The sequence below is a fragment of the Carassius auratus genome, chromosome 23 (assembly GCF_003368295.1).
Source record: "Carassius auratus strain Wakin chromosome 23, ASM336829v1, whole genome shotgun sequence".
Classification (NCBI taxonomy): Eukaryota; Metazoa; Chordata; class Actinopteri; order Cypriniformes; family Cyprinidae; genus Carassius; species Carassius auratus.
The window spans coordinates 19,767,000-19,793,154 of record NC_039265.1 but is presented as its reverse complement, the minus strand read 5'-3'; the positions used below and the strand labels follow the sequence as shown (position 1 = coordinate 19,793,154).

General features: G+C 36.1%; 1 protein-coding gene and 1 pseudogene across 1 annotated transcript; both read right to left on the bottom strand.

The window, feature by feature from the left end:
• Positions 1-1,336: 1,336 nt before the first annotated feature.
• Positions 1,337-5,890, bottom strand: LOC113041709 (cytochrome P450 2B4-like). The gene is made up of 9 exons (XM_026200369.1): positions 5,134-5,890; positions 4,823-4,982; positions 4,482-4,634; positions 3,785-3,945; positions 3,038-3,211; positions 2,723-2,864; positions 1,988-2,175; positions 1,781-1,922; positions 1,337-1,697 (listed from the first exon to the last, which is right to left on the bottom strand). The coding sequence occupies exons 1-9, from the start codon at positions 5,326-5,328 to the stop codon at positions 1,513-1,515; spliced, it is 1,500 nt and encodes a 499-aa protein (XP_026056154.1). The 5' UTR covers positions 5,329-5,890; the 3' UTR covers positions 1,337-1,512.
• Positions 5,891-12,832: 6,942 nt separating this feature from the next.
• The window catches only part of LOC113040901 (terminal uridylyltransferase 4-like), a 30,292-nt pseudogene continuing 16,969 nt past the window's right edge, over positions 12,833-26,155 (bottom strand).

Genomic DNA, 26,155 nt, shown 5'->3' with positions numbered 1-26,155 from the left:
GAAGGTATGAGAAGCGTTTGTTATCGTAGTCAAAGCGCGCTCCAAACACGATGGGACAGAATATGTTAGAAACAGCATTCTGCATGTTGGTGGCTCATAGACTTTCCTACATACAGTAGAAACATGCATCAGTATGTCTAAAAAAAGGATCTGTGCTTTTATATCCAATCCAACATAAATAGAAATGTGAATTTCATATTCAAAGCATTTGTAAAGAGTCAACCATTTTAATTTCACAAATACGAGCAATGTTTTAGAAAGAGTTCTTGGATGCTGTTTGACCTTGTGCAGCCCGACACTGTGGAATGAGTTGAAATAGAGCGTGAGCATTTCATATCTTCTGCTTTGAGCATTTCAGCAATCAGATAGCGGCTTTCCTCTAACACACAATCTTCTACTGATTTCTTCCCCAGGCCAAAATTCCTGAGAGGGTGCAGAACAAGTTGTCTGCCTGCAGGAGTGACCAAATGTGACCATTATTAAACCCGAGAAAGAGAAAACAGACCTTCTAATCTATTCTATTCTATAACTCCGTTTAGAACCTTTACAGTTACAGGAAACTTTCTGTTGGTTTATATACTGAATTTTTTTTTTTAAATGTAAGAAATGTGCACAGAAATGTTCTTTGTTACCAAAAATGGTATTAGAATGAAATACTATTAAGTCATTTAAAAAATCTAAAGAATTTTACTGACCGAGTCCATTAGTTCTACATTCTACAAGAGGCATAGATGGGAAGATGTTCATTCTAACATGTGTTAAAGGTTAACCCCCACCAAGAAACACAACAAAGTCCATTGGCTTCTTTATAAAATGTGGTAACACACTTAAATGACTTACTGTCATCCTACAATGCTTTGCCGTCAAAAAAAAAAAAAAAAAAAAAAGCAGTTACTACAAATTTAAAATGTGTTTTCCTCTAAACTGTGACCTCAGACAATAGCATTATAGTATAGAGTATAACTAGATCTTTATACTTTACATTTGTAATGAGACATAAATAATGTATCCTCCCAAAAAGTTTACTGAAGCTTTGATTTTTAAAGCATTTGTTTGTTTCGTCAACTCAAATGAACTGACTGTTGCAGGCATATACATAAAGCGCATACAGTGATCTACATGATCCATTAATAAGCCAGTTGTACAATTTCAAACATGCACATGAACAGCGTGTGTTGCGGCTCCACATATATCATCAACCATAACCGCAAGATATACATCTAGATATACATCTAGACCAGTACAAGCCTGTCTGTAATACTACCAGCAGTCAAACGAGAGATGACATCAGAAAAAAAGTAATACAAAATAAATAAATCAGTGTCACAGTGGTTTTACACCACTAAAGTAATTTATTGTGAAATCGGATTCAGTATCTTACAACGAGTATAGCATATGTGTCACTTTAAAAAAAAAAAAAATTACTATTAAACTAGAGTATAATTTCGCCAGAGCTAAAACTATTAACATTAGTTGAGTTATAATAGCTATGGAAACTTGGAAAGTGTACTCTTAGGATCCTCTGCTGTGGCAGATGATGTCAAACGGCTCTGGAGAGCGGACTGCACCGACGACCCCATTCATGTCTGGCCACTTCACACCAGGTGGCCAGGAGAAACGAATCCGCTGTAAGAGAGAAGTGATGAAGAGGAACAGCTCCGTCTTAGCTAGGGTCTCGCCGAGACAGACCCTCGGACCTGATAAATGGAGATAAAACAATCGGCATCAATCTAGTTTCGGTCACTCTTGGTCTAAGAAGTCATAGTCACAGGCGACTCACCCAAGGAGAAAGCGAGGAAAGACTCAGGTTTGAAGAAATTTCCACTGTCATCTAAGAAATTCTCTGGGTTAAAAGTGTCTGGGAACTTCCAGTGCTCCTTCTCAGTTAAAATCGCTGTTAAGTTAATTAATATCTGGGTGCCCTAAAAAGACAATGTTTGTTAGCGGAACAATCAATAAAACCATATAGATAATCCTCGTACTTTACCTTGGGAATGTCATATCCTCTTAGTTTTGTAGGCTGAGTTGTTTCATGAAACAAACCAGAGGGTACAATGTTGGCACAGCGCAGAATCTCGTGAACCGTGGCATGTGTGTACGGTAGTTTGTCTCGGTCATCCATGCTGGGTAAGCGGTCGTAACCCAGAACCTGAACAATCTCCTCATGACATCGCTCTGTAATCAAACAAAAACGTATGAGTACATGTTAACCTGCTAGTACAAGTAAACGGACACAACGTGGTGCTTTCAAAACCTTGTTCTTTGTGCTCAATCAATGGTGCGTTTAGGACAACACTCCCCGTTTGATACAATCTGTATCCACTTACAGTAGTTGCATTTACAGATTTTACTATTTATTCTAACCCAGCAATTCCACAAAAACATGCATGCTACAGCTTTAAAACAATAGTTGTGGGAATGAAAAGAGAATATTACAGATCTCTTCAAAGCAACAACAGACCAACAAGAGAGGCATGAACTGGCAAATCTGATCTTACACGCATTTGAGCATATTCAAGACATGTTGCAGCAAGTTAGACAAAGGAATTGAACACTTTATACCTACATTCACAGGCTTAGCAGAAGTTTCCATCCAAAGCAACTTGCAGAACATGAGATATTTATCAGTTCATGCATTCCTGAGGAATCGATCCAGTCGTCTTGGCATCGCTGGCACACAGCTCTACAGTTTGAGCTACAGAATGCTGACATGCTTAAGTACCTTGTACATCTGGGTTTTTAGTCAAGAAGAGGATGCCCCATCTGATGGCGGTTGATGTGGTGTCGGTTCCAGCCAGGAACAAATCAGCTACTGACATTACCATGTTATCCTCATGAAATGTGGAGTCCTCGTTGGACTTCTGCTGCTCCAAGTTAAACAGAAAGCATTTCAGTTGAACCAAGCATATCTAATTCACTAGCAGCTCGCTGTGATTTCACCTTGTACATAAAAAAATTAATTTCCTATCAACCAGTCAAGGATAGAACTGGGTTTTAGTCATACAGGGTTTGAAGTGCTTGGTCAAGATGATCTTACTTTCTCAATCTCTAGCAGGTAGGCATCAATAAAGTCCCGTGGACTGTCTGGATCCAGAGTTTCTCTGTGATTTTGGACCGCTTCCCTGATGAAAGCCTTCAACTCTTCAGCGCTCTGATAGACTTTCTGTTGCGGCCCTGGGAAATATTTGATGATGGGAAGCAAGTTAAACACCTGGAAAAGAGAACAGCTACATATAACTATACTGCAGTTCCAATCTGCTCCAAAACAGTTTGTAATAATCATGAAGACGTCAAGTAAGTTTAAGAAGAGTTAAAGTAAAACGGGGTGATGCTCCAGTGACAGCACTGGACATCTCTGGTCAAGTAGTTGCATATCCCTTATGAAACAAAAATATATTGCAGTATATTGGAAAATATCATGTAATATATTAGGCATATATATATATTTTTTCCAATATATTGCAATATATTGAAATCGGCAATCATTTGTATATTTTGCAATATATTATATAATATATGCATCATCAATATATTATTTAATGTATTCAAATATATACAATATTAGAAAATAAAAAGAGAAAATAATATATTACAATATATTTTAAGAAATATATTGGTAAATATATTTTCCTTTCGTAAGGGATAGCTTTATTGGTAACGTCCAGAAAAGTTTAACACTATTTAAAAGTGCAATTCGTCGACAACCTACAGGACTGCAGACAGTGAACATGCAGCTGGTTACTAAAAAAGAGATATGCTAAAAACATTTAATACATGTTCATACCTGTCCAACAACTGACCCTGTCAGAAAGACGTTTTCATTCAGGATTTTCAGAAGGTATGCAAATCGCTTGTCATCATAGTCGAAACGATCCCCAAACACGATGGAACAGATAATGTTGGAAACGGCATTCTGTGTTGTATGTTGAATGTTGAAAGGCTTGCCTTCATCAAAGAAAGTCATGTGTTAGTCTTTGACTGTTTTAATTATTTAAATAGAATCTTTCCAAGCAAATGAATTCAAGGTGACATTAAAGCTAACTTTTTAAGAATGATACATCTGGTTTAATGGTATTTGAAGCTAGCCTGAATACTTCTAAGGCTTGCTACCAGCACAGGAACACATAAAATATGGACAATGGGATCATGAACTTGAAATTCACGTCTGCATACTTGCATAAAGTAGAATTTCTTAAGTATGTTTAAAAAATGGAACATGATTGAGATTGAGGTGAGAGACCGTTGAACTGTTCCCTGGGTGCTACAGAAATATGGCTGCCCACTGCTCCGGGTGTGTTCATGTTGTGTGTGTGTGTGTGTGTGTGTGGTAACTACTGTGTTTGTGCACTTAAACAGGTTAAATACAGAGAACATATTCCAAGTATCGGTCCTCGTACTTGGGCACACGTCACCTCACTTTCACTACAATGAGCCTAAACATTGAAAAACACATTAAAACAGTAACTAAAATCATCATTAACCTTCCGATTTGAGCATTTCAAGAACCAGGTATCTGCTTTCCTCTGTCACGCGTTCATTGACAGACTTCTTTCCCAGACCAAAGTTCCTGAGCGTGTGAAGAGCAAACCGTCTCTGTTGCCTCCAGGCGTCACCAAAGGTGACAAATATTATACCTGAGAGAGAGAACAGAGCCACATTTACATTGTCTTGAGACGTCTCAAAACCAAGCCCTCAAGCTATCAACTGATCAAGACCAGCTTCAACCATATACAAAAACACTTTTTCTATTTGATCAAAATGTGGATGTACAATACCAATATTCTACAACACCAATTCATTTTTGGTACAATACATTACTGACCGAATCCACCAGTGATCCAGGATATAAGTGGTATATATGGCCTTCCTGAAAAAGATGAAGCATTTTGGACCAGGGCTTCTTTCACGAGCTGGACTGTATTGAGGATTATCGCTGGCTTTCTCCCAAGATACACAGTGGCCATCTCTCCATACTGAGATAACTGCTCAGAGAAGATATCACAGCACATCAGCACAACTACAGTGACTTGAAGTACAATGAAGTCAATGCAGCATTTACATTTCACAGAGTAAAGCGATCTTAAAACAACTTTCCACAAAAACAAAGCCTCTATTCTCAAAGCAAACACTCACCGATCTTATGAACTCCATTGGGTTCTTCAACAAATATGGTATGGTTCCCACAAAAGGCAGAGGTCTGGGACCAGGAGGAGTTTGAGATCTGTAGGAATTCATCCTGAAGATCTCAAACAGAACTACAGAAATTAAGCCCAGACATAGAGCAATGCCAACAGAGGCCAAGTCTAGCTTCATAAGAGTCGTCCACATGGTGACAGATTCATTCCAAGACAGACATGAGCAGCAGACGACCGTGAGCTTTATAAAAACAGAGCGAAAGTGGGAGGAGACAGTGGGAGTTGGAGTTTGAGGTGCCAGATCATGTTTTTATGTAGTTTTTACTGCTAAGCCAGCAAGGTTCTAAACATTAAAGACGTGAAAAACAAAAATATATATATATATATGTATGCACAACACTCATGTTATCTTTAAAATCACTGAGTAAATGGATATAAATGATTCACTCTCTGCAAAGAGGAACAAACATGGTACAAAAAACAAGTTGTACAAGTTGATTATATAACTGAGATAGATCAATAAGTCAAAGCTCTGTACTACCTTGGCAGAGATTGTGTGCACTAAGTCTCAGCACAACCAATAGGTATTCTACACCCTAATCTTGTCTTTATTAATGGAATTATGCAAGATGCCTGGAAAGGTGTGTAAAGGTGACTATGAAATGATAGCAAAGGGCCCTGGCAAATCTCATCCCAATATTCTATATGCTTAGTCTTAAGATAATATTTATATGATTGTAATTTTATATACACTAATATTTACAAATTTGAACCCCACTGTACTTAAAAAAAAAAAAAAAAAAAAAACAAATTGTGACCTTTAACTTTTAAAAAAAATATACTTGTATTGCATGTACACAAAGTAAAATGCATGTATAAAATATACTGTGAAGGTGTGAAATCGTCAAAATTGAATGAAAACTTTTACTATAGCACAATAACACATTAACTCAAGCATGCTGTGATGTCTCAGTGAGCGGTTAGAGTGCAGGTGATTGGCTGACATGGTTTTGCACCTGGACTAAATCAACATGCTTTAAAAAAGACTCGCAGAACAATAGTTGGGTGAACAGTAGCTTGTTGTTGGCATCTATGTCTGCTCATGGAGGTTATAGGGTTTGCTGCGGCTCCACCTTAATTCAAGTCATGCCTGTGAGATATAAGTCCAGTTTACACCTGTACAGGCCTGCTTGTTGTAATAATAACAGTCACGTGTGATATTACATAACGAGAGAAAAGCTTTACAGTGGTATTACAGCATTTCTGTCATTTATTGTGATTCTATAGTTCTAGACTTTACGACAAATAGATACATCCTTTTTCAAAACCATAACGATTAAAGTAGAATATAATTCTTTCAGGGTTAAAATTATTAATAAAAACACAGATGTGGAAATTGGAAACTCCTGTAAATTTTGTAACGTCTAGTCATCTAAGAAATTCTCTGGATTAAATGTGTTTGGGTACGTCCAGTGACACTTATCAAAAAAAAAAAAAAAAAAAAAAAATGCAATGATTGAAAATTGAATGAAAATTATTCACCCTCGAGTCATTCAAGGGGTTTATGACTTTCTTCTTTCAGATGAATCCAGTCGGAGTTATTTTTCTTGATCTTTCAAGGTGTTTAATGCCGATCAGCAGGTGTTGCATGCAACAGTCAAAAAGAAGTTAAATAAAAAGTGTTCATCCATTAAAAAGTCTCACATGGCTCTTGGGGTTGAACAATGTCCTGTAGCGAATTGATACATTTTTGTATGAAAAATATCCATATTCAAAACTTAATAATCACTTGAATGTACCTTGCACCAACAGTTTTACACAGAAGCAGCTCTGGGAGGATGACGTGAGGTCGGCATTGTGCATGCGCAGGTGAGTCTCTTGAAAACCAATGTTTTTTAACCTGAGCAAAGAAAGCAACGTTTCCTTACTTTAGCAAAAGACAACCAGTCTCATCTTGGCTTATATCAAAATCCTCCGACATTATTCTTTACAAATCCTTGTTTTGTACTTCTAAATATTGACCGTTGTTTTGTTTTGATCTCTCCCCTGCGCTTACGCGTTTGTCACTTCGGAGTGGCGCATACACAAAGCCGATCTCAAACATCATCTAAAGTAGCGCAAGCTACTTTAAAAGTGATTATTACATTTTGAATATTGAAATTTTTCTTACAAAAACACACTGAATCTCTACGGGAGGCCTTTGTTCAGCTCCAGAGCTGTGTGAGTCTTTTTTTTTTTTTTTTTATGGAGGAGCTCTTTTTATTTAACTTCTTTTGGATTCATGCATGAAACACTCGCGGAGTGTTATCAAACAAAATCAAAGATTTTTTTTTTATATATATAACTATGGCAGGTTTCACACATTATCATTAACTCCACCAGCTTTGCGCCGTTCTGGCTTATATACCTATACACCTAGGATGACTTGAGGGTGAGTAATTTATAGCAAATTTTGAGTGAACTAACCCTTTAAGAATTTTGTGTTAATTACGTAAACATTATATATATATATATATATATATATATATATATATATATATATATATATATATATATATATATATATAAAACCTGTTTTTTGTTTCGTTTCCCAAAGCACCTAAAAGTCAATTCACACTGCCATACTCCAACAGGGTTATCACACTGACCAAGCAAAAAACAAGCATAGGCATGTTAGGTGTGAGATTAATTTGACTTGGTTTGCTGATTAAACACGATGAAATATTTGTTCAGAATACTGTCGTTGTAAGGGTTAGGTTAGGGTCTATCAGGTGGCTTGGTCGTTCCAGTGTATAGGTCCAGAATAGGGCCAGCTATGGTCATACAAGCTGAGATATGACTTTGTCATGGCCCGTATTTTGGATGCCAGGTTTAGTTCACCAGTGGATTAGGCTTAGGTGTGGCTGTTTTGTGCTCTCTGGTTAAAGATTGGTGTTGATATGGTTTACTTAAGGTTGTGTTTTGATTCCAATGTTACATTTTGATCTGGCCCAATTCATGGACAGTTATGGATAATTAACTTGAGATTTGGGAATACAGACCTGGTCCAAACTAGGACCATAATATAATTGCAGTATGTGGGCCATGCAAAAGCTGGTTGTGTGGGCTGGAGCTGAGTCAGAGAAAAATTCCTATGTGGGATAAAGGTTACAAGAGGGTTTGCTGCGGCTCCACCTGAAATCAAGCCATGCCTTCGAGATAGAAATCTGGTTGACATCTGTACAGGAATGACTATTGTAATATTAGCAGTCACATGCAGGATTACATCATGAGATAAAAGCTTTACAGTGTTACAGTGGCATTACAGCGCTAAATTCATTTATTGTGATAGCAGATTCTACACTTTAAAACAAATGGATAAAACATCCTTTTTCAAAACAATAACTATTAAATTAGAAAACAATTCTTTCAGGGTTAAAATGATTAATATCAAGTTGAAGAGCTATGTATAAAAACACAGATCTGAACCTTGGAAACTTCTGTAAATGATGGAAATTCTATTGTCAACCTAAAAAGGATTGGGTTAAAAGTGTCTTGGTATGTCAAGTGCTCCTTATCAGTTAAAATTGCTTTAAGTAATTATCTTGTAAGTAATTAAAGTTAGTAAATGTATAAAACAAAAGTTCGTAAATCTCTTGGTGCCCTAAACAGACAGTGTTTGTTAGTGGAACAATTAAGAAACGCAACACAGCCATGCTGCGTTCTTTACCTTGGGATTGTCGTACCCTCGTAGTTTTGTAGGCTTAAGTGTTTCATGAATCACACCATAGGGTACAACCTTGGCACATCACTGAATCTCATGAACAGTGGCATATAGGGATGGACTGGGAGTGAAAGTCAGCCCTGGATTTTCTCCCAAATAAGACCATATAGGCACAACTACAAGCAGAATCTAAAATTTTAAATGATTATGAAAAAATACCATTACAAACAGACTTCCTTGACTTCCTGAAAAGTTGACACCGTGATGCTCACAAAACCTTGTTCTACAAACCATTGGTGCATTTGGTATAGGACTACTGTACGTGTTTGGTACAATGGCAATCTATATCCACCTAGTTGTATTTACAGATTTTGTGATTTATTGCAATTAATCCATTACATTCGGCCACCAGAAAATATAGCTACTGGAAATAAAGTGAATTACATAGCATGCAAGATATACACATATCAGTTCGCAGATTCCAGAGTAATCAATTTTTTCATTGCTGGCACCATGCTCTACTATTTGAGCCACAGAATGCTGACAAGCTTAATAACCTTGTTCATCTGAGCTTTAAGTCAAGAAGAGCCCTATCTGGTGGTGGTTGCTGTGGGGTCAGTTCCAGCCAGGAAGCCAGTTCCTGCTCCAAGGAAAACAGAATCCACCAACTTTCTTGCAGTTTTACATTCCAACCTATTCCAAAAAACATTCTAGGCTTTATCCTGAAGACCTTGCTTAGTTTTTTCCAAGTGAGGCTAAGAAGAGTTTGCGCTAAACTTTGCAAGGAAGTTGGACCTCCAGAAGCAGGACTCCATTGTTACTTGCTGGACCATCATATAATCCTTGATGGTTAAACAAGCAAAGATATCATTAAACTGGAGACAGCCTTGATGCAAGCAGTGTTGATGATCTTACAATGCTGATGTCATCAACTTACAGTGAGAAAGCAACATGAATGCCAACTTTCAAGAAGTTGAGGTTTTGATGCAACATGGGTGACCACTGGTAAAGTTTAGTAGAGTTGAACTTTTTGCAAGAGTAATGCTGTTCACACCAAACGCGAATAGAGCGTCAAATTCGCGTCTACCGTGTCTAGTTTGCCGCTTGAACATTTTGAATGCATTTGCGCGTCTAGAGCGAAATAGACGCGTGTAGAAAGCAAAAGTTTGAAGCGAAATTGACGCACGTCTGAGGCGAAATCCGCTTCTTGCGGGAGGGGCAAGTGCTAGCGGTTGTCTGTTTGCAAGATGGCTGATGATGATCGAGCACTCGGGTCTTTTCCACTTTTTCCTGCACACAGCCTCTGAATAAACGCATTATCTTGTTAACGAAAAGTAGCTGTAGGCTATATTAGGGGGAAAATAGTTGTATAAAAAAAACGGCGGGGAAGGCCGCGGGTTGATAAACGTGTACGTGACTCAAAAGCACAATTCGCGCGTAACGCGCCTATCGCGCCAGACGCTCAATTCGCATCATTCGCTTGAATTAGACGCGCGAATAAGGCGAATTTGTGTCTTCCACGCTGCGCCAAACGCCTCATGGGCCTTTCACACAGGAAGCGGTGCGCATCATTTGCGTGCACGCCGTGGTCAAAGTTCAAAATAGTTCAACTTTTGACACTGCGCTCTGTAACGATTACCAGCACGACCAATAGAATCGGGGGATCCAAACAAGCACGGAAATCAAAATGGATGAACGGCTAGTACTGTGTGTCAGAATTTCCTGAGCTGTACGATACAAGTTTGAGGTTGTACCCACAGCCTCTTTCTTCGCTTTGCTCTTAATTCTCATCAGCTGGATAGGCGCTATCGCTCGCTTCTTACAACGGGACAGATACATGTTTGCTGCTGACCAAAAGGAGGAACAACAGACTATGAAAGACCTCCCGCTAAAAGTTTTTAAAACTCCGCCTACGCCATAGCGCAACACAAATCACGTTGTATCTGAAGGGCAACGCTGGCAAGCGGCAAGCGCCGCGCATATCGCGTCCTGTGTGAAACCCATCATTCTTGCCGTGAGACCTCCAGACTTGCGTAAACGCGCCTTTGCATTGACTTAACATTGAAATCATTCGCGCCAGACGCTCTATTCGCGTTTGTTCAGCATAACAATGCAACGTGTAGACAACCTATGGGTATGTACACAATAAAGACAGATTCATCTTATGATCCAGTTGGATAATAGCTAAAAACAGTTAGTACTTGTTCATATCTGTCTAATAAGTGACCCAGAGTGATTTTCTCCTTCAGGATTTCCAGAAGGTATACTAAGCTCTTGTTATCATAGTTGAAACGATTCCTAAATACGATTGAACAGATAATGTTGGAAACAGCATTCAGTATTGCATGTTGGGGGGCGAAAGGCTTGCCTTTAACAAAGAAAACCCTATGTTTGATGGCATGGCATGTTTAGCAGGACATGGTGGCATCTGAATGCATCTTCAACATCTCTGAATATTGAAAATATCAACAGACTCTACAATTCTCAATAGCCTTACAATTTGATCATTTAAGGAAGCAGGTAACTACTTTCCTCTGTCACACGTTCGTCTACAGACTTCTTCCCCAGAGCAAAGTTCCTAAATGTGTGCAGATCAGTCTCTGCTGCCTCCGGGATGACCGAAATGTGGCAATTACGATACCTGACAGAAAGAGAACAGACCTTCAGAGTTATGAGGAAATGCAAAGAAAAGTTGAACAAAGAAAGACAACTTAAATGGATGCATAAGTGTACCAGCCTAAGGTTTTGACCAAGATGCTCTAACAAAGTCGACCTTGGCCACATCCAGACGAGACACTTGAGGCCCAGATCCAGCTACAAAATCAATGGAAGAAACTGGGTTGAGCTTCATTTTCCAGCAAGGTCTCAATTATTATTTGAACTTTTTATTGAAGAGCCATTGGTGATGGCATGCATCAACAATCTTGCAATCAATTTACCTTCATTTTTCAATTTAAAGGAGCAATAAATAGCAATAAATATTAACAGCTAGTTGTTAAAATGGGTACTGTAGTCCAAATTCTCCCAACACACCCTCTCTGGCAGGTTGCCAGATTGAGGACACGTACGCAAAAGGAATGCGTGCAATTGACAAAGGAAGGCAATGAGCCTTACACTATAAATTAACAATTTGTTTTATCCTCATTCTATTATGCCACGGTCATATAATGTTTTAGATGGATCCAGAGGATTTTTAGGTCAGGAAGAATCATTAGCTGGCTTCCACAGCTGCAAAACATTGTGTTTTCCACCAACTGGCAATCGAGTGTTCGAGATACTACTGTGTAAATTGGCAGAACTGAACAAAAACAGACATTTCCGACAATAAACACAACTCTCTGAGAGTAACTAGCTGTAGGAAACCAGTATGTGAACAAAGCATGTTTCCAAAATATATGCAAATATATTATAGTAGTAAATGCTTTTGTACAGTTTAAAAAAAAAACATGTAGCACCTTTCAAATTTGTATGTACATTTACAAATTCAGTGTCAGTACTGTTCAATGCATTACTGACCGTATCGTTCAGTGATCGAGGTAGGAAGTGGTATATGTGGCCTTCCCCAAAAAAAACAAAAAAAAAAAAACCCAGGGCTTCCTTCACGAGCTGGACTGTTTTTAGGAGTATTGCTGGCTTTCTCCCGAGATACACAGTGGTCATCTCTCTATACTGAGATAACTGCTCAAGCATATCAACATAACTAGTGACTTAGACATAGTCTTACCTGTGAATGAAATCAATGTAGAGTGTAAATTTTACAGAGTAAGGTAAATATAAGATCCCTTTCCACAAAAACAAAGCCTTTAAGTTAAAAAAGACTTATAAACTCCATTGGATTATTTTAAAAATATGGTATGTTCCCACAAAAGGCAGATGTCATCCACATGTTGAGAGTTTCATTCCAAGACAGTATATACCTTCAGTATATAAATACATAAAAGCAACACATCAGCATATTGGTTTGCTTTTTCTTTATTTTTTTGGTCTTTTCTTATTTTTTTTGCTGGTCTTTTTTTGTCTGTTTTCTTGGTTTGCTATCGGGAAGTTTTTGGCACTACATCATTTTCTTATTTGGTTGTTATGTCTGATTTTCCTATCTAAAGCATTTTCCTTATGCAAGCAAAATAGGAATACAGCTCATAAAAATAGTGAATACGTTTTAAATCCTTATATTACACATAAAATAAAAACACTTTTTTGGACCCCTCCAAAAATAGGGGTAATAAAATATTTGACATTTTGTATCACAAGTCAATGTGATGATACACACAGAAATAAAAGGAAAATAAGACATAAAAACTGTACAAAAAAGATAAAATTCATTTTAAAAAGTTTCCAAATCACCAAATGATGCCAAGTCAGTCTCTTTCTCTTTAAGGACCTTGGGCATTTGTTTACAAAGTAAAGTGTCATTTCTTCATTTCTTCTGCTGAATGTAGTTGAGATTGCTGTGCCTGCCATGTTGAATAAGCGGGTAATGTTGATTTGCCACCAGAGAACCTGCAGAAAGCCAGAATTATGAGTGGAAACGATTTATTTATTAGTGTGCATCTGTGGCCTGTAAATCCATCGAGAGGAATATTCAGTTAACTTAAAGTCCATTAATAACATCTTGAATGAATCAAATGATTTTGTTCAATGCACAGAAACGGCAAATTGAGGGAATGTCATAAAAACAAATCCTTATCATATTTCATCCTAAAGTCAAAAGAAAGTAAAATAAGCACTATTCTAGAAAGAAGCAAACTTTTAGAACAATTAAATTAGTTTGCACTGCAACAAAGATAAAATATTAAAAATAAAACAAAAAACAAATAAAAATAAAAACACAATAAAATAAAATAAAATAAAATAAAAATAAAAATAAAATAAAATAAAATAAAATAAAATAAAATAAGAGAAATACTCTTTTTTTCCCCCTGGACACTTCCTAATTGACAAAATTTACCAAAATAATAAATATAATCATGTTGGTTTGCTTTTTGGGTTGCTGTTTTTTAGTTTGCTATAGGAGAGGGTTTTTGGCACTACATAACTGACTTGTTCGGTCTTAAAGCTTTTGTCCTTAACCAAGTACTACAGAAAAAATAGCATGAATGAAAATAAAATAAAAATTGTTTTATTGTTGAGATTAATGGAAAATTCCGTTGTTACATTCTACTTGCAATACAGACATATACACTAGGTTTGAATGTTTTATTTTCCACTTCATCAGACAGATAGAACAGCGCTGGTACCTTGAGAGATGAAGGGTTTGTTGGGCTGCTGCAGGTAGGGTGGCAGACGGTAGGGCATGAAGGATGGAGACAGCGGAAACGGAGCAGCACTGCTGTGCTCCCAGGACCGAGAGCCCTGGGTCACACCGCCGAACTGAGACGGGAAATTAGGATCTGAGATGTAGAGAGAGAGAACAGTGAACACATGACTGTACTAACAGAGAGCAAAACAACCAACACTCAACCATTATGAAACCACGTCACTAGACTGCGATTTCAGAGGGTTACAGGTGAAGCAGCTCTAAAAGAGCACAAGCAATCCAGTAAATCAGTTCCCAGTGTTTAAACTAACAGTCACCCAGTGAACCCAAAACACCTGCGAGACCTACCTGAGTTCACAAAGAGACACTGCACTGATTTCACTCATTTCATAAAGCTTAAATCTCCATAAGGATGTTGCCTTAGAAAGCACCATGTGAACGTGTGAGCACCACGTGTGTGTACCTGTTTTGTTTACTGTGCCGTTCCCCATTAGTGGCCCCGGGTTGAGATGGTGATTGTGCCAGGGGTGCACCCTTTCTCTGGCCGGGCCGCCGCCCACTCCACCAGCCACCCGTCCCGTCGACGGCTGAGCGAATATGATGCTGGGGTCGTTCAGGTTCATGGGGGCGGGGCTTACCGCTAGCCCGCCTCCATTCTCGCCTCCACTGCCCCGGACTGCAAACTTCAGAGCAGGAGAGGACGGGTGTCCAGGGGCGGTGGAGGCTCCAGAGCCCTGGATGAGAGGGCCGTGGATGGGCCAGGAGGCAGGGGTGAGGGGTGTCTGCTGGGGGTGGGCGGGTAGAAGGCCCAGCGCGGACAGCCCGGTGTGAAACGGCCCCGGGTGGGAATGGGGGAAGCTGAAGATAGGAAGCTGGACCTGGGCAACCTGCTGCTGCTGCGATTGGGAGGGTTTAGAGGTAGAGGATGTAGAGGAAGGCTTGCTGTTCTGCGGAGAGACGGACGTCTGGCTGTAAGGAGACGGCTGAGGGGAGTACGGAGGAGTCTGACGCGTATCAGACTGGAAGGAAACAGACAGAAAAAGTGTCAGTTCATCAAAAAAACAAATATATGGAAATAAATCCTGTTGCTGGATGACACTTAATATTTGCTATAAATTTACAAATTTATAAAGCAAAACCTTTGATATCACAATCTTAATACGTTTTCATGCCAATATCTGAAAATATCAGCGTACCGTGGTACCCTCACAGTAGTTCTTGTAAGATTTCTCAAGTCATCGTGTATAAGTAGTGTAAAAAGCTTTCTAAACACGTAGTTTCTTTGCTAAAAATAATTAAGAGGAGGGGAGGGATAAATCAGCTTTTTTTGAAAAAAAAAAAAACTACTCTCTAGTGAAGCCAATAAGGAAGTGACTAAAACTGCAATTCATCGACTGGCCGCTTGAGGCTGGCTGCAGTAGAGAGTCAATCCCATAGACTCCCCATGTTAAAATGCCCAACTTTACAGCAGAAAAAAGCATGTTTTCAGCCTGGTGCAAAAAATCATTTTGGTCTATATAGCTTATTTTGCCCTTCATGACAACTGTGAGGGTGTTTTTTTTTTTATAACTCATCCGTTTAAATTATATTAAGCCTTAAAGTTCTGCATAATTAAGGGCGTGGCCACTTGAGTGACAGGTGAATTGCGACTGCTGTCACAGCCGTCACGCTAGGTGGGCGTGGCTTCAGCAACCAGCTCCCGCCCTTTTGCCCATTTTCGATTGTCCGGGAGAGTCGCGCGGTGATGTCTCATGCTTTTGAGATTCGCTGTTATTTGTAAAGGTTACTGCTCTCTGAGTTAGCTTATGATTTATGGTTTTATTATTATTATTATTAAAGCAAAATACATGATTGCATTGTAATATCTTTTTTTGCCGGGTAACTGTTTAATTTCTAACAGCAACACTCAACTACAAATAACTCTTCCTCTTCTCTAAAGCAGCCCAACATGGCCTCAACAGGGTTTATGCAAATTTTAGGGTTTGTGATGTCACCAACCCAGGAAGAAGCTCACTGTAGTCCCAACCAGACGTGTGTTGTAGGCCATAAAAAGTGAATTCTGTAAAATTAAAAATATCTCCCTTTGCACTGAACTTTGAGCGTTGTACCTTTGCAGATGTTTATGCTCAGTTAAAATTTGCATACAATTATTTAAATAAAATTATAAAAGGCAAATTTAACTCATATATACAACAAATCTTATTATGAAATAATTGGTTTATTTAGTGAAATTAAATAAAAGAAAATATATAATAAATACTATATTTGTATATTCACTGGAAATTAATTACTAAAATAATTAGATAATTTAGTATTATAATAAAAAATAAAATATAATATAATATAAATTGAATAAATAAATTAATTAAATAAAACTTTTAATATAGTAATTATTCGGTCTTCATTTTTTTTTTACTTACCTGTGCATTATTAGATTAAGTGACAAGTAGTTAAAATATACTTGGCAACAATGAATGTTTGGTCCAAATTTTTTGGTCGAAATTCAGTTGACTAGCAAAATAAATACATTTCAAAGCCCACAATAAAATACTGAGAAAAATTAACAACTACTTAAAGGCAATGGACGAGTTGAGAGTTTAGGTCCTTACACATTCAGAGGGCTGTCTGTTTCGTCCGCCCCGATCCTGGACTGAAGCACCTTGAGGAATGGGGATGGACTGAGAGCTGGCCGTTCCCCGGACCATGTGGGGCACTGAAGAGAGGAATCACAGTCAAACGCTTTTATATACGGTCTCCTACAGGACACTAACAGACAAAGACTATTAATTATAAAGAAAAAACAATTGCATTATAAAATCAGCATTGACAATACAATATAAAATGACTGTCTGTAAGTCTCGAACGATCCACCAAATAACTGTCTACTTTGTTTCTTAACACTGAGCTAAGCAATTTTCTTTGACTTCCTTTCAACTCAACAGCTATAACAGATAAACAACTAGCAATAAAGAAAGTATAGAATAGAGAAGTACATGAAAATACAGTAAACGGGTAATTATGCTATGATTATGAATCAAAATAATATGAAAAAATAAGATCAAGCAACATAACAGACTATTTTTAACCAGGTAAAATAACTAGATGAAAGCAGAAGGAATGCATATTTAAGTTGAAAACACCTTTGTCTATGCTTATGTTAAAAATGAGGTGGATAAAATTAATTAACATTTATCTTTTTTTGTGTGTGTGTGTATATATACATACATATATAAATTGTATTATTATGGAATGAATGAATATTCATGAACTATTTGGGCTTTTAAAAATACAAAAAAGAAGTGAATAGCAGTTAGTCAATTAAGTATTTACAAAAATAATAATAATACAAAAACTGAATTTTACTGTATTTTAATTCATTACACGTTAAATCTACTCAGAAACTAAATATGGAATAAGTATAAAACTATAAAAAAAAATAAAAAAAAAAAAAAAAATAATAATAATATATATATATATATATAATTAATTAATATAGAATATACTAATAAATAAGTAAATATTAGAGGTGTGATGAGACACTAAAATAAACAGCAATAAACAACATGTAAACTAAAAACAGTTTTTGTTGCTCTTACTGGATTAGCAGCAGCATGAACAGTGTTGGGCAAGTTACTTTTAAAAAGTAATTAGTTACAGTTACTAGTTACTTCTTCCAAAAAGTAACTAAATTAGTAACTCAGTTACAAATTTTTAAAGTAACTAGTTACTTAAGAAAGTAACTATTGCGTTACTTTCAAGTAAAATTAAAATTTAAATGCTCAAACGTGACCCCACCTCTACCCCTCTTTAAAGGAACTTAAAATACATGTGCATGTTCAATTATTTATGATAAATCTGAATATTATAATGAAATGGACACTAAATATAATACATTATTAACAGAAACATGAAACATTGTACACACATCTAAAAAAAAAAGTTGCTGTGGGACAAAGTGAGACTAGCCTCCAATCAAATGGCATGTATGTAGATATTATGTTTATATAGTGGATCAATGCAAATAACACGATAGATTTTTGGGAACTTTTGATATTTCCTTTTATTGTTTCTTTAATTTCTTGAAGGAAAAAGTAATGTATATACTTCCATTTAGAGAAGGCTACTTTTGGATTATTTGGGCTCGTCGCCATACCTGTCTCTGGTTGACTGACTGGCTTGTGTTGTTCGTTGTGTGTCCTGTCCTGTCCGATGATGGGTCGTTCGCGAATGAGCGTTAGTGATGATGGATCGACTCATTCGCGAATGAGCTTTTGATGAGTCGTTCGCGATTCGCGAATAAGCCAGAGCCGGCTTTTTTAGTTGAACTTCGGGAGCTGGCTCGCATATCTGAAGAGCCGACTCTATTTTTTCAAATTTAGCCTATAGAAATTAAATAATTATGTAATAAAAATTGAAATATTATAGTCAAAGTCATTTAAAGAGCCGTTTGTGAGCCAAAGAGCCGGCTCTTTTCAGTGAGCTGAGTCAAAAGAGCCGAATTCCCATCACTACTATGCGTGCTTTCGAAAACCCGCCCAACTCTACCTCTGATTAGCTTACAGTGAAATTTTACTCTACCTCAGCCAATCGTCAGCATTTATGCGCTTGTCTCGTGCTCTGCCCACTAACCAAGGAAGAACAGTAAAAAAAAGTATTTGCCTCTCGCTCAGAGATCTAGTTGGTCAGATGAAAAAAAAAAAACAGCTTCATCATCAGTTATAGTAACGCGCCGCATTTTTTGGCAGTAACGGTAACGGCGTTATTAAGATGAGAAGAGTAATCAATTAGATTACTCGTTACTGGAAAAAGTAATGCCGTTAGTAACGCCGTTATTTATAACGCCGTTATTCCCATCACTGAGCATGAATGATTCATTAACATGGACAGCAACAAAACGTGCTTCTCGTGCTCCACTGTCACTCGCAATGTGAAACAGTCATAATAGACATAGCTGAATCGTTGTCATTCTGGAATAAGATCTTGTAGGTGTTTAAATTAAGATTGCCATCTTTAAACGATTAATTGTGCAGCTCTAATGTAACCCCAACGAACTGTTTTGCAAGGATATTGTCACGTCAGATCTTGCGCCACGTGTTACATTTATTAAATATATTCATAAACTGTTTGAGCTTATGAAAATGGTCTGAGAAGTTCAGCTCTAGAGGCTTCATGAACTAAAAAATAAATGAGCTAAATTAGCTAAGCTGTACCTGGTCCAGGCACTGCTCTCTGACGGAGGTGTTTGTATTCGGGACAGTCTCTCCTCACATGACCAATATCACCACACTGAAAGCATCGTCTCTCTCTGGGCTCTCTGTCCTCCTCCCTAACCTCCTCCTCGCGCTCGTTCTCCTTTTTCTTCATTCTGAAAACAAACAAGATCAGCTAAGCACTTTGCCTCCCATGCATTACTGCTGTAAAAAGTAATTGTTTTTATGCATGTGTAAACAGGGCACCTGCGCCTCTTTGGACAGTCCTTCATATAGTGTCCGATCTTCCCACAGATCCGACAGCAGCGGTCATTAGGAGCCAGTTCACCGTCAGTCAGCACCTTAGAGTCAAAGAAGTAATCCTGACAGAGAGAGAGAGATATGAAGATGAAATGAGATCTGAAATGAAGGATAAATGGCACTCATGAACAGTTGTAATGTGACGCACAGCCTCTGTTCCAGGGTGAGGGTAAAATGGGGTGCCAAACAGCTTCCTGCCATTGATGAAGGCCTTCATGATGAAGTTAGTCACTGTGTACAGAGAAAACGAGTGAGATATAATCACCTGTACATTTACTGAAAGTTGTGGAACAGGATAGTTTTGCTTACTTTTGCGCGAAACACCAGCTCCAAGATTGTGATTCAAGTCAAAGGGATCTGTAAAAAAAAAAAAAAAATAATTATGTAAAAATAGCATATTCATGGGTCATGCAACGTGTGTTTGGTTGAAATAAAATATCGGGAAATGTCAGAATTCTAAAAAGCATCACATTTAGTGAAGTCACCTCAACTTATGTCTAAATATATAATTGCAAACATTTATAATATTAATAAAATAGTTATGACTAGGGCTGTGTATTGCCAACAATCTGGTGATACAGGGGTTGCAATAGGATATATTGCGATACTGTAAGCAATGGGATATATTGGGGTATTTCTTATTTTAGGAATAGTATATACTGTAAGCAAAGCTGTCATTAAAAACATCGCCATAAGCAATACATAAATAAAAATTGGGACACAGTGGGATCTGCATTTGTAATAATTAGTCCCTGTAACATTCAATGTTATTGAACCACTTTTTGTGCAGTTTGAGTAAAGGGGGACAAATTAAAGAGCTTGCAGTATCCTTTAATAAAATAAATATAAAAAACAATAAAGGCATAATCTTAAAAACAAAGCCCTGTGCATTATAAATAATAATATTCTGAATATATTATAGTTATTTTGATACCCTTATCTTAAACAGTGTCAGAGTTTAATTTAAGTGGGTACAGTATATAAAACATTTGAAAAATATGGATTCAGTACTGTATATAAAAACAAAGGCATAATCTGAAAAACTAAGCCATGTGCATTATACTGATTAATATTCTGTATATTTTACAGTTTGTTTGATACCTTCAGATCAGATGGTGTTGTTGTTTAATGGATTTATATTATTGCATACATTAAGAGTTATAAAATTATTATTAAAAAAATTATATTAATACAATTATTTTTAAATCTGTTTTTATGATGCAAAACAGATCTGGAGAGGCTGAATTAATAAAAATAAATAAATAAAATAATTAATAACCTGAAAAAAATAACAGATTTCTGTGCATTTCAGAATAAGTGTTGCAAACCTTCGATTGCGATGCATTTGGACGTCCACTGTTTCTCAAAGGTGGTGAGGCGTTTGCGCTGGCGGATGGAGATGACATGCTCTTTAAAATCAAACTCTTCTGTGTAGAAGCGCAGGAGGTCGAGCCAAAGCTCCCCGACGGTCTCCTTATTCTGATGGAGCTCCGGCAGACGCCGCCGCTGGACAACAGAAACAAACACCTTCACTGATGCATGCTGAGTGCACTTCAAAACGCATCAGGCTGCAGAATTTGTTTACAGTCTCCAAGTGTACAAATGTTAAATACCGTATTTTTCGGTCCGTATTATTACGAAAAAAATGGTTGTCAACTAAGTTTTTTCCCCCGACTATAAAAAGTTCATGAAACGATTACTGAGACTAAATCAACATGCATTATCGTTGACAGAAAAAAAAGATGAGACTACTGTATTTTTCGGACTATAAGTCGCACCTGAGTATAAGTCGCATCAGTCCAAAAATACGTCATGACGAGGAAAAAAACACATAAGTCGCACTGGACTATAAGTAGCATTTATTTAGAACCAAGAACAAAGTTAAAACAATATCGTCTAAAGCAGCGAGAGGGCGCTCTATGTCTTCAGTGTAGACTACAGGAGAGCTGAGCAGCATAGAGCGCCCTCTTGCGGATGTAGATGGTAATGTTTTCTCTTGGTTCATTTCTCTTGGTTCATGTCAAATTAATTTTGATAAGTCGCACTTGTAGTCCGGAAAATACGGTATTACAAACTAAACGCATGTCATGTTAAGTGAGGTTGGCTAAATATATGTAAATTATTTCTTGTGGTTGTCATTGTTAACAACAAAACAAACAAAACATACTAACATTTACTGTTTTTCTTTGTGTATTTAGTGACAATTGCAAAATACACAATTATAATAATTAATATTATAATTATAAATAATATAAACAATGTAGTATACTATCAGTTATTGGTTTTCTTTGCATGTTTATTGAAAATGAAAAAAAAAATTTGATTACTAAGTATTATAATTATAACTAACAAATATTTAGTGGCAAGTAATTACAAAAAATAATTGGATTAATATTATTTAAAAATACATATATACTATCAGTTTTCTTTGTGTATTCAGTGACAAGTAATTACAAAAAAAAAAGTTTAGTATAATTATAAATAATATCAATAAATACATACTATCATTTATGGATCTTCTTAATTTTTTTGTAATTACTTGTCACTAGATAAAGAAGATCCATAACTGATTGTATGTATTTATTGATATTATTTAGAATTATAATATTAAGCATATTCTTTATTTTTAAAATTACTTGTCACTGAATACACAAAAAAAAACAATAACTGATAGTATATATTTATTTTTAATAAATAATATAATTATTATTATTATTTTTGTAATTACTGGTCTCTAAATAACAGAGGATTTATTATTATAAATTATAAATAACATAAAAATAAATTTTTATTTGTGTATTTAGTGAAAAGTAAATATTAAATGGTTTATCTTACATATAAAAATAATATAAATGATATTAATATAAATTCTTATATAAAGAAAATAAATTAAATTAAATTAATAACAATTCAAGTCGAATGAAACCTCTTCAACGTTCTATGACACAAACGAAATTGCCTTGCTCAGAAACGATCTCAAATCAATCCCACTCACAAGCTCATCAAGGTCATCAAAGAAGAAAGCGTTCCAGCCGTCGACCATCCTCTGAGGAACAGTGTTCCCATCGAATATCTGCAGAAGAGCACACTCATTCAGTACCATAGTACTGATATCTGATACAATCAGTGCACCATGGTACTGCCACTGTACTTCTGTGTAAGTGCTATGTACCTCTTGTAACACAGGGACAACTGGTGGTTCTCTCTGTTGTAAGAAATACAACACCATGAGGATGTAAGCATAGGAGGACAGACTTCCTCTGGAGGCGTCACCAATATCACAGCGCTGCAAAACACACACATTTATATTTTCCCCTAGTGTGCATGTAGTCAATACTATAGCATCCAGTACTTTCCAATGCACTGAAAAAAGGATAACGTAATGAAAACATGGTACGACAATGGCATGTGCAGTATTGTGAGCGACAATTCAGGTAACAACAAGCCACAGATATTTATTGGATTGCATAAATCATGTTTACGATGTCTAGCATGGTCTTGAGCCTTTCCTCTGAATAGATCAGCCCTCCATTCAACAGGGTTTTTGGCTCCCTGGATCCAGGAGCTGATTGGCATGATAGATCGAAATCTATCAGATCTCTTTTCGGTACCCCTTTGTAACTCAAACTGGGTTTTTGATTTCTGCAAAGTCATATGCAGCCACAGGTTTTCTCTGCAGGAGAAAAGATTTGTCGACTCTTGTTACCACCAGGACAAATTAAGCTACGTTGTGTGCTGTTAAGGGCCAGCCAAGGTAGCTTAAATTGTCTTGGTGAACATGGTACACAATTAAAATATTGCAAACTATTATAAATCATCTGCTTTATGAGCTCTTGTTAATTGGAATAAAAATTATTTGTTATAATTATTTTCCCTTCACCATTTTCTTCAAAACGTACTCTATTGTTCGAAAGTTTGGGGTACAAAAAGTAACTTCTGCTCACTGAGGCTGCATTTATTTGATCAAAAATACAGTAATTTCAGTAATATTTTGAAATATTTTTTACAATTTGAAATAACAGTTTTCTATTTGAATAAACTTTAAAATGTAATTTATTTCTGTGATCAAATCTGAATTTTCAGCATCATTACTCCAGCCTTAAGTGTCACATGAGCCTTCAGAAAACATTGTAATATGACGATTTGCTCCAGAAACATTTCTGATTATTATCAAAACTGCAAACAGTTGTGCTGATAAAAGGGTTAGTTCACCTAAAAATGAAACAACATAATTAATGACAGAATTTTTTTATTTTTTGGGTGAACTATCCCTTTAATATTTTTGCGATACATTGTTTCTAGATTTGTTGATGAATAGAAAGTTCAAAAGAACAGCATTTATTTGAAATATAAATCTTTTGTAACATTATAAATGTCTTTACTGTCACTTTTCATCGATTTAATGCATCCTTCCAGAATAAAAGCATTATTTTATTTCAAAACATCAGAAAAAAAGATTAAATAAAGTTTAATTCATGTAGAATTTACATTTGTCAACAAAAGGTTGAGCTTTTTTAAGAATATGCAATAATCAAAATGAACATGCATGTAACTGTACTACTACTGTAGATGAGCTACTCGTGCACATGTTCTTTTAGTCTTAAATGTTATAGGGAATATTTTATGCAACTGTGTGCATTCTGCAAGTTAAAATAATTTTTTACAAAGTTCTTACCTTGGCAAATACTTTCATAGTGTAGCCCAGAAACTGCACACGAGGGTCTAAAGCAGCATATGTGGCCAGCATCCGGGTGTTGTGTTGGGCCTGACACACAAAAACAACATTCAACTTAAATAAATCAATTTAAATACCTATAATAATAATAAAGCCCATTTTTCATATATACATAACAGAATGGAATATATAATATAATAAGGGGTGCACATAAGTGGTGCATACACGACTAAAATAAGAATTGTGCGGTGTTAAAAAAAAAAATTCTTTGAAAAGGATACAAACATATAAAAATATATATATATATATATATATATATATATATATATATATATATATATATATATATATATATATATATATATATATATATATATATATATAAAAATAAGTAAATGTTTGAATTTAATTTTTGAGTTTACTATAAAATAATTTTATTTTTAATACTCCCTTTTTATTTTAAAATATAATAGCATTATCACATAATATATAAAAATATATAAATATAATAGTATTATATTTTATTTAAAAAAACTAAAAAGTGCAATTATATTAGACTTGTGTCGGTATGCGGTAATGCGATATATCACGGTAATTACTATGCACAATATTGTTATCGTGGGCACTTCTAAATACCGTGAATAATTATATATAACAAGTTATTCAGAATTTGGAATGCATTTTAAGAATACTATTCCCATAAGCTGCTCAAAATGCACAACACCGCTGTATGCTGCTTGAAAGACGCTCTGATGTAAACAAGCACGCATGAGAAACACATGGAGGAACACGTGAGAGACGTGCTGAATGAAAGCACATTCACTCTCTGACAGCAGATGGCGCTAAACTGCAGAAATGCAGCCACTACCCTGGAAACCCCATAAATAAAGCAGCTGCGATACTTTCTGAAACATATTTAATAATTTTAAATAGCCAATCAGATTTGTGTATTTGTTATGATGTTCATCACAGTACCAAATACTTAAGTATTAAGTCTTAATAGGCTATTTTAATCTGGACTACAACATGACATGGAAATTGTTTGAAACGGTTTTGATTTTTTTTTATTGTTAATTTACATTTTACATTAGGACTTCATTTTTAAAGTTAATTCATTAGTTAACATAAACTGCCAATGAAAAATTCTTCTAAACATTCATTCATCTTAAGTATTCCAATATTTAATAACACGTTGATAAAATCTAAAGTTGCAACTGTATTATTTAATGAGCTAACATTTATTTTTTAACAAAAATTAATAACTTCTGTAGCAAATGTAGCCGTTGCTCATTGTGAATGTTAATGGTGAACTAAAGAGATAATATTTTGCACTTTAATCGGTGCAAAACTTTTAACTTTATATAGTTTTCTGTATTGCTTTATTGTATTTAAATGTTCAGTTATTTGTGTTATAAGAAAAACAGTTTTTTAACCTGTTATACTGTATTATGAGCACTTTATCTAAATTTCAATACCGCGATAATACCGTTTTAATAATACCGATAATACCGATACCATATTATCACTATTATTGTTATTATTTTTTGTATAGTTACTTTAATGGGTCACACTTTGTGCATTGTCAGAACCAAAACAAATCTCCAAGTGCTCTTATGAGAACCAGGCTGGAAAAGTTGAATGCAATATAAAATAATATAATAACATGCAATACATTATCAGAGAGTGTCTCACCAGTGTGTTGTAGAGGCTGATGTCTCCCTCCAGTCCACTCTGTCTGTGTTCAAACTTCACTATAGGCACTTTAGCAGTTGTGATGGGCAAGATATTCCTTAAACCTGAACCACGCCAACAAATGGATCCGTCAGCGCGGCGAAACAATCAACTCACACTGACTTCAGTTTCACAAAATATATC

Excerpts from the sequence above, each read along its gene's own strand:
- LOC113041709 (XM_026200369.1), bottom strand. The coding sequence starts at position 5,328 with ATGTGGACGACTCTTATGAAGCTAGACTTGGCCTCTGTTGGCATTGCT. Across the intron at positions 3,946-4,481 it reads TGAAATGCTCAAATCGGAAG|GCAAGCCTTTCAACATTCAA; the intron begins GTTAATGATGAT and ends TCTTTGATGAAG. Across the intron at positions 1,698-1,780 it reads TTTCCTCGCTTTCTCCTTGG|GTCCGAGGGTCTGTCTCGGC; the intron begins GTGAGTCGCCTG and ends TCCATTTATCAG.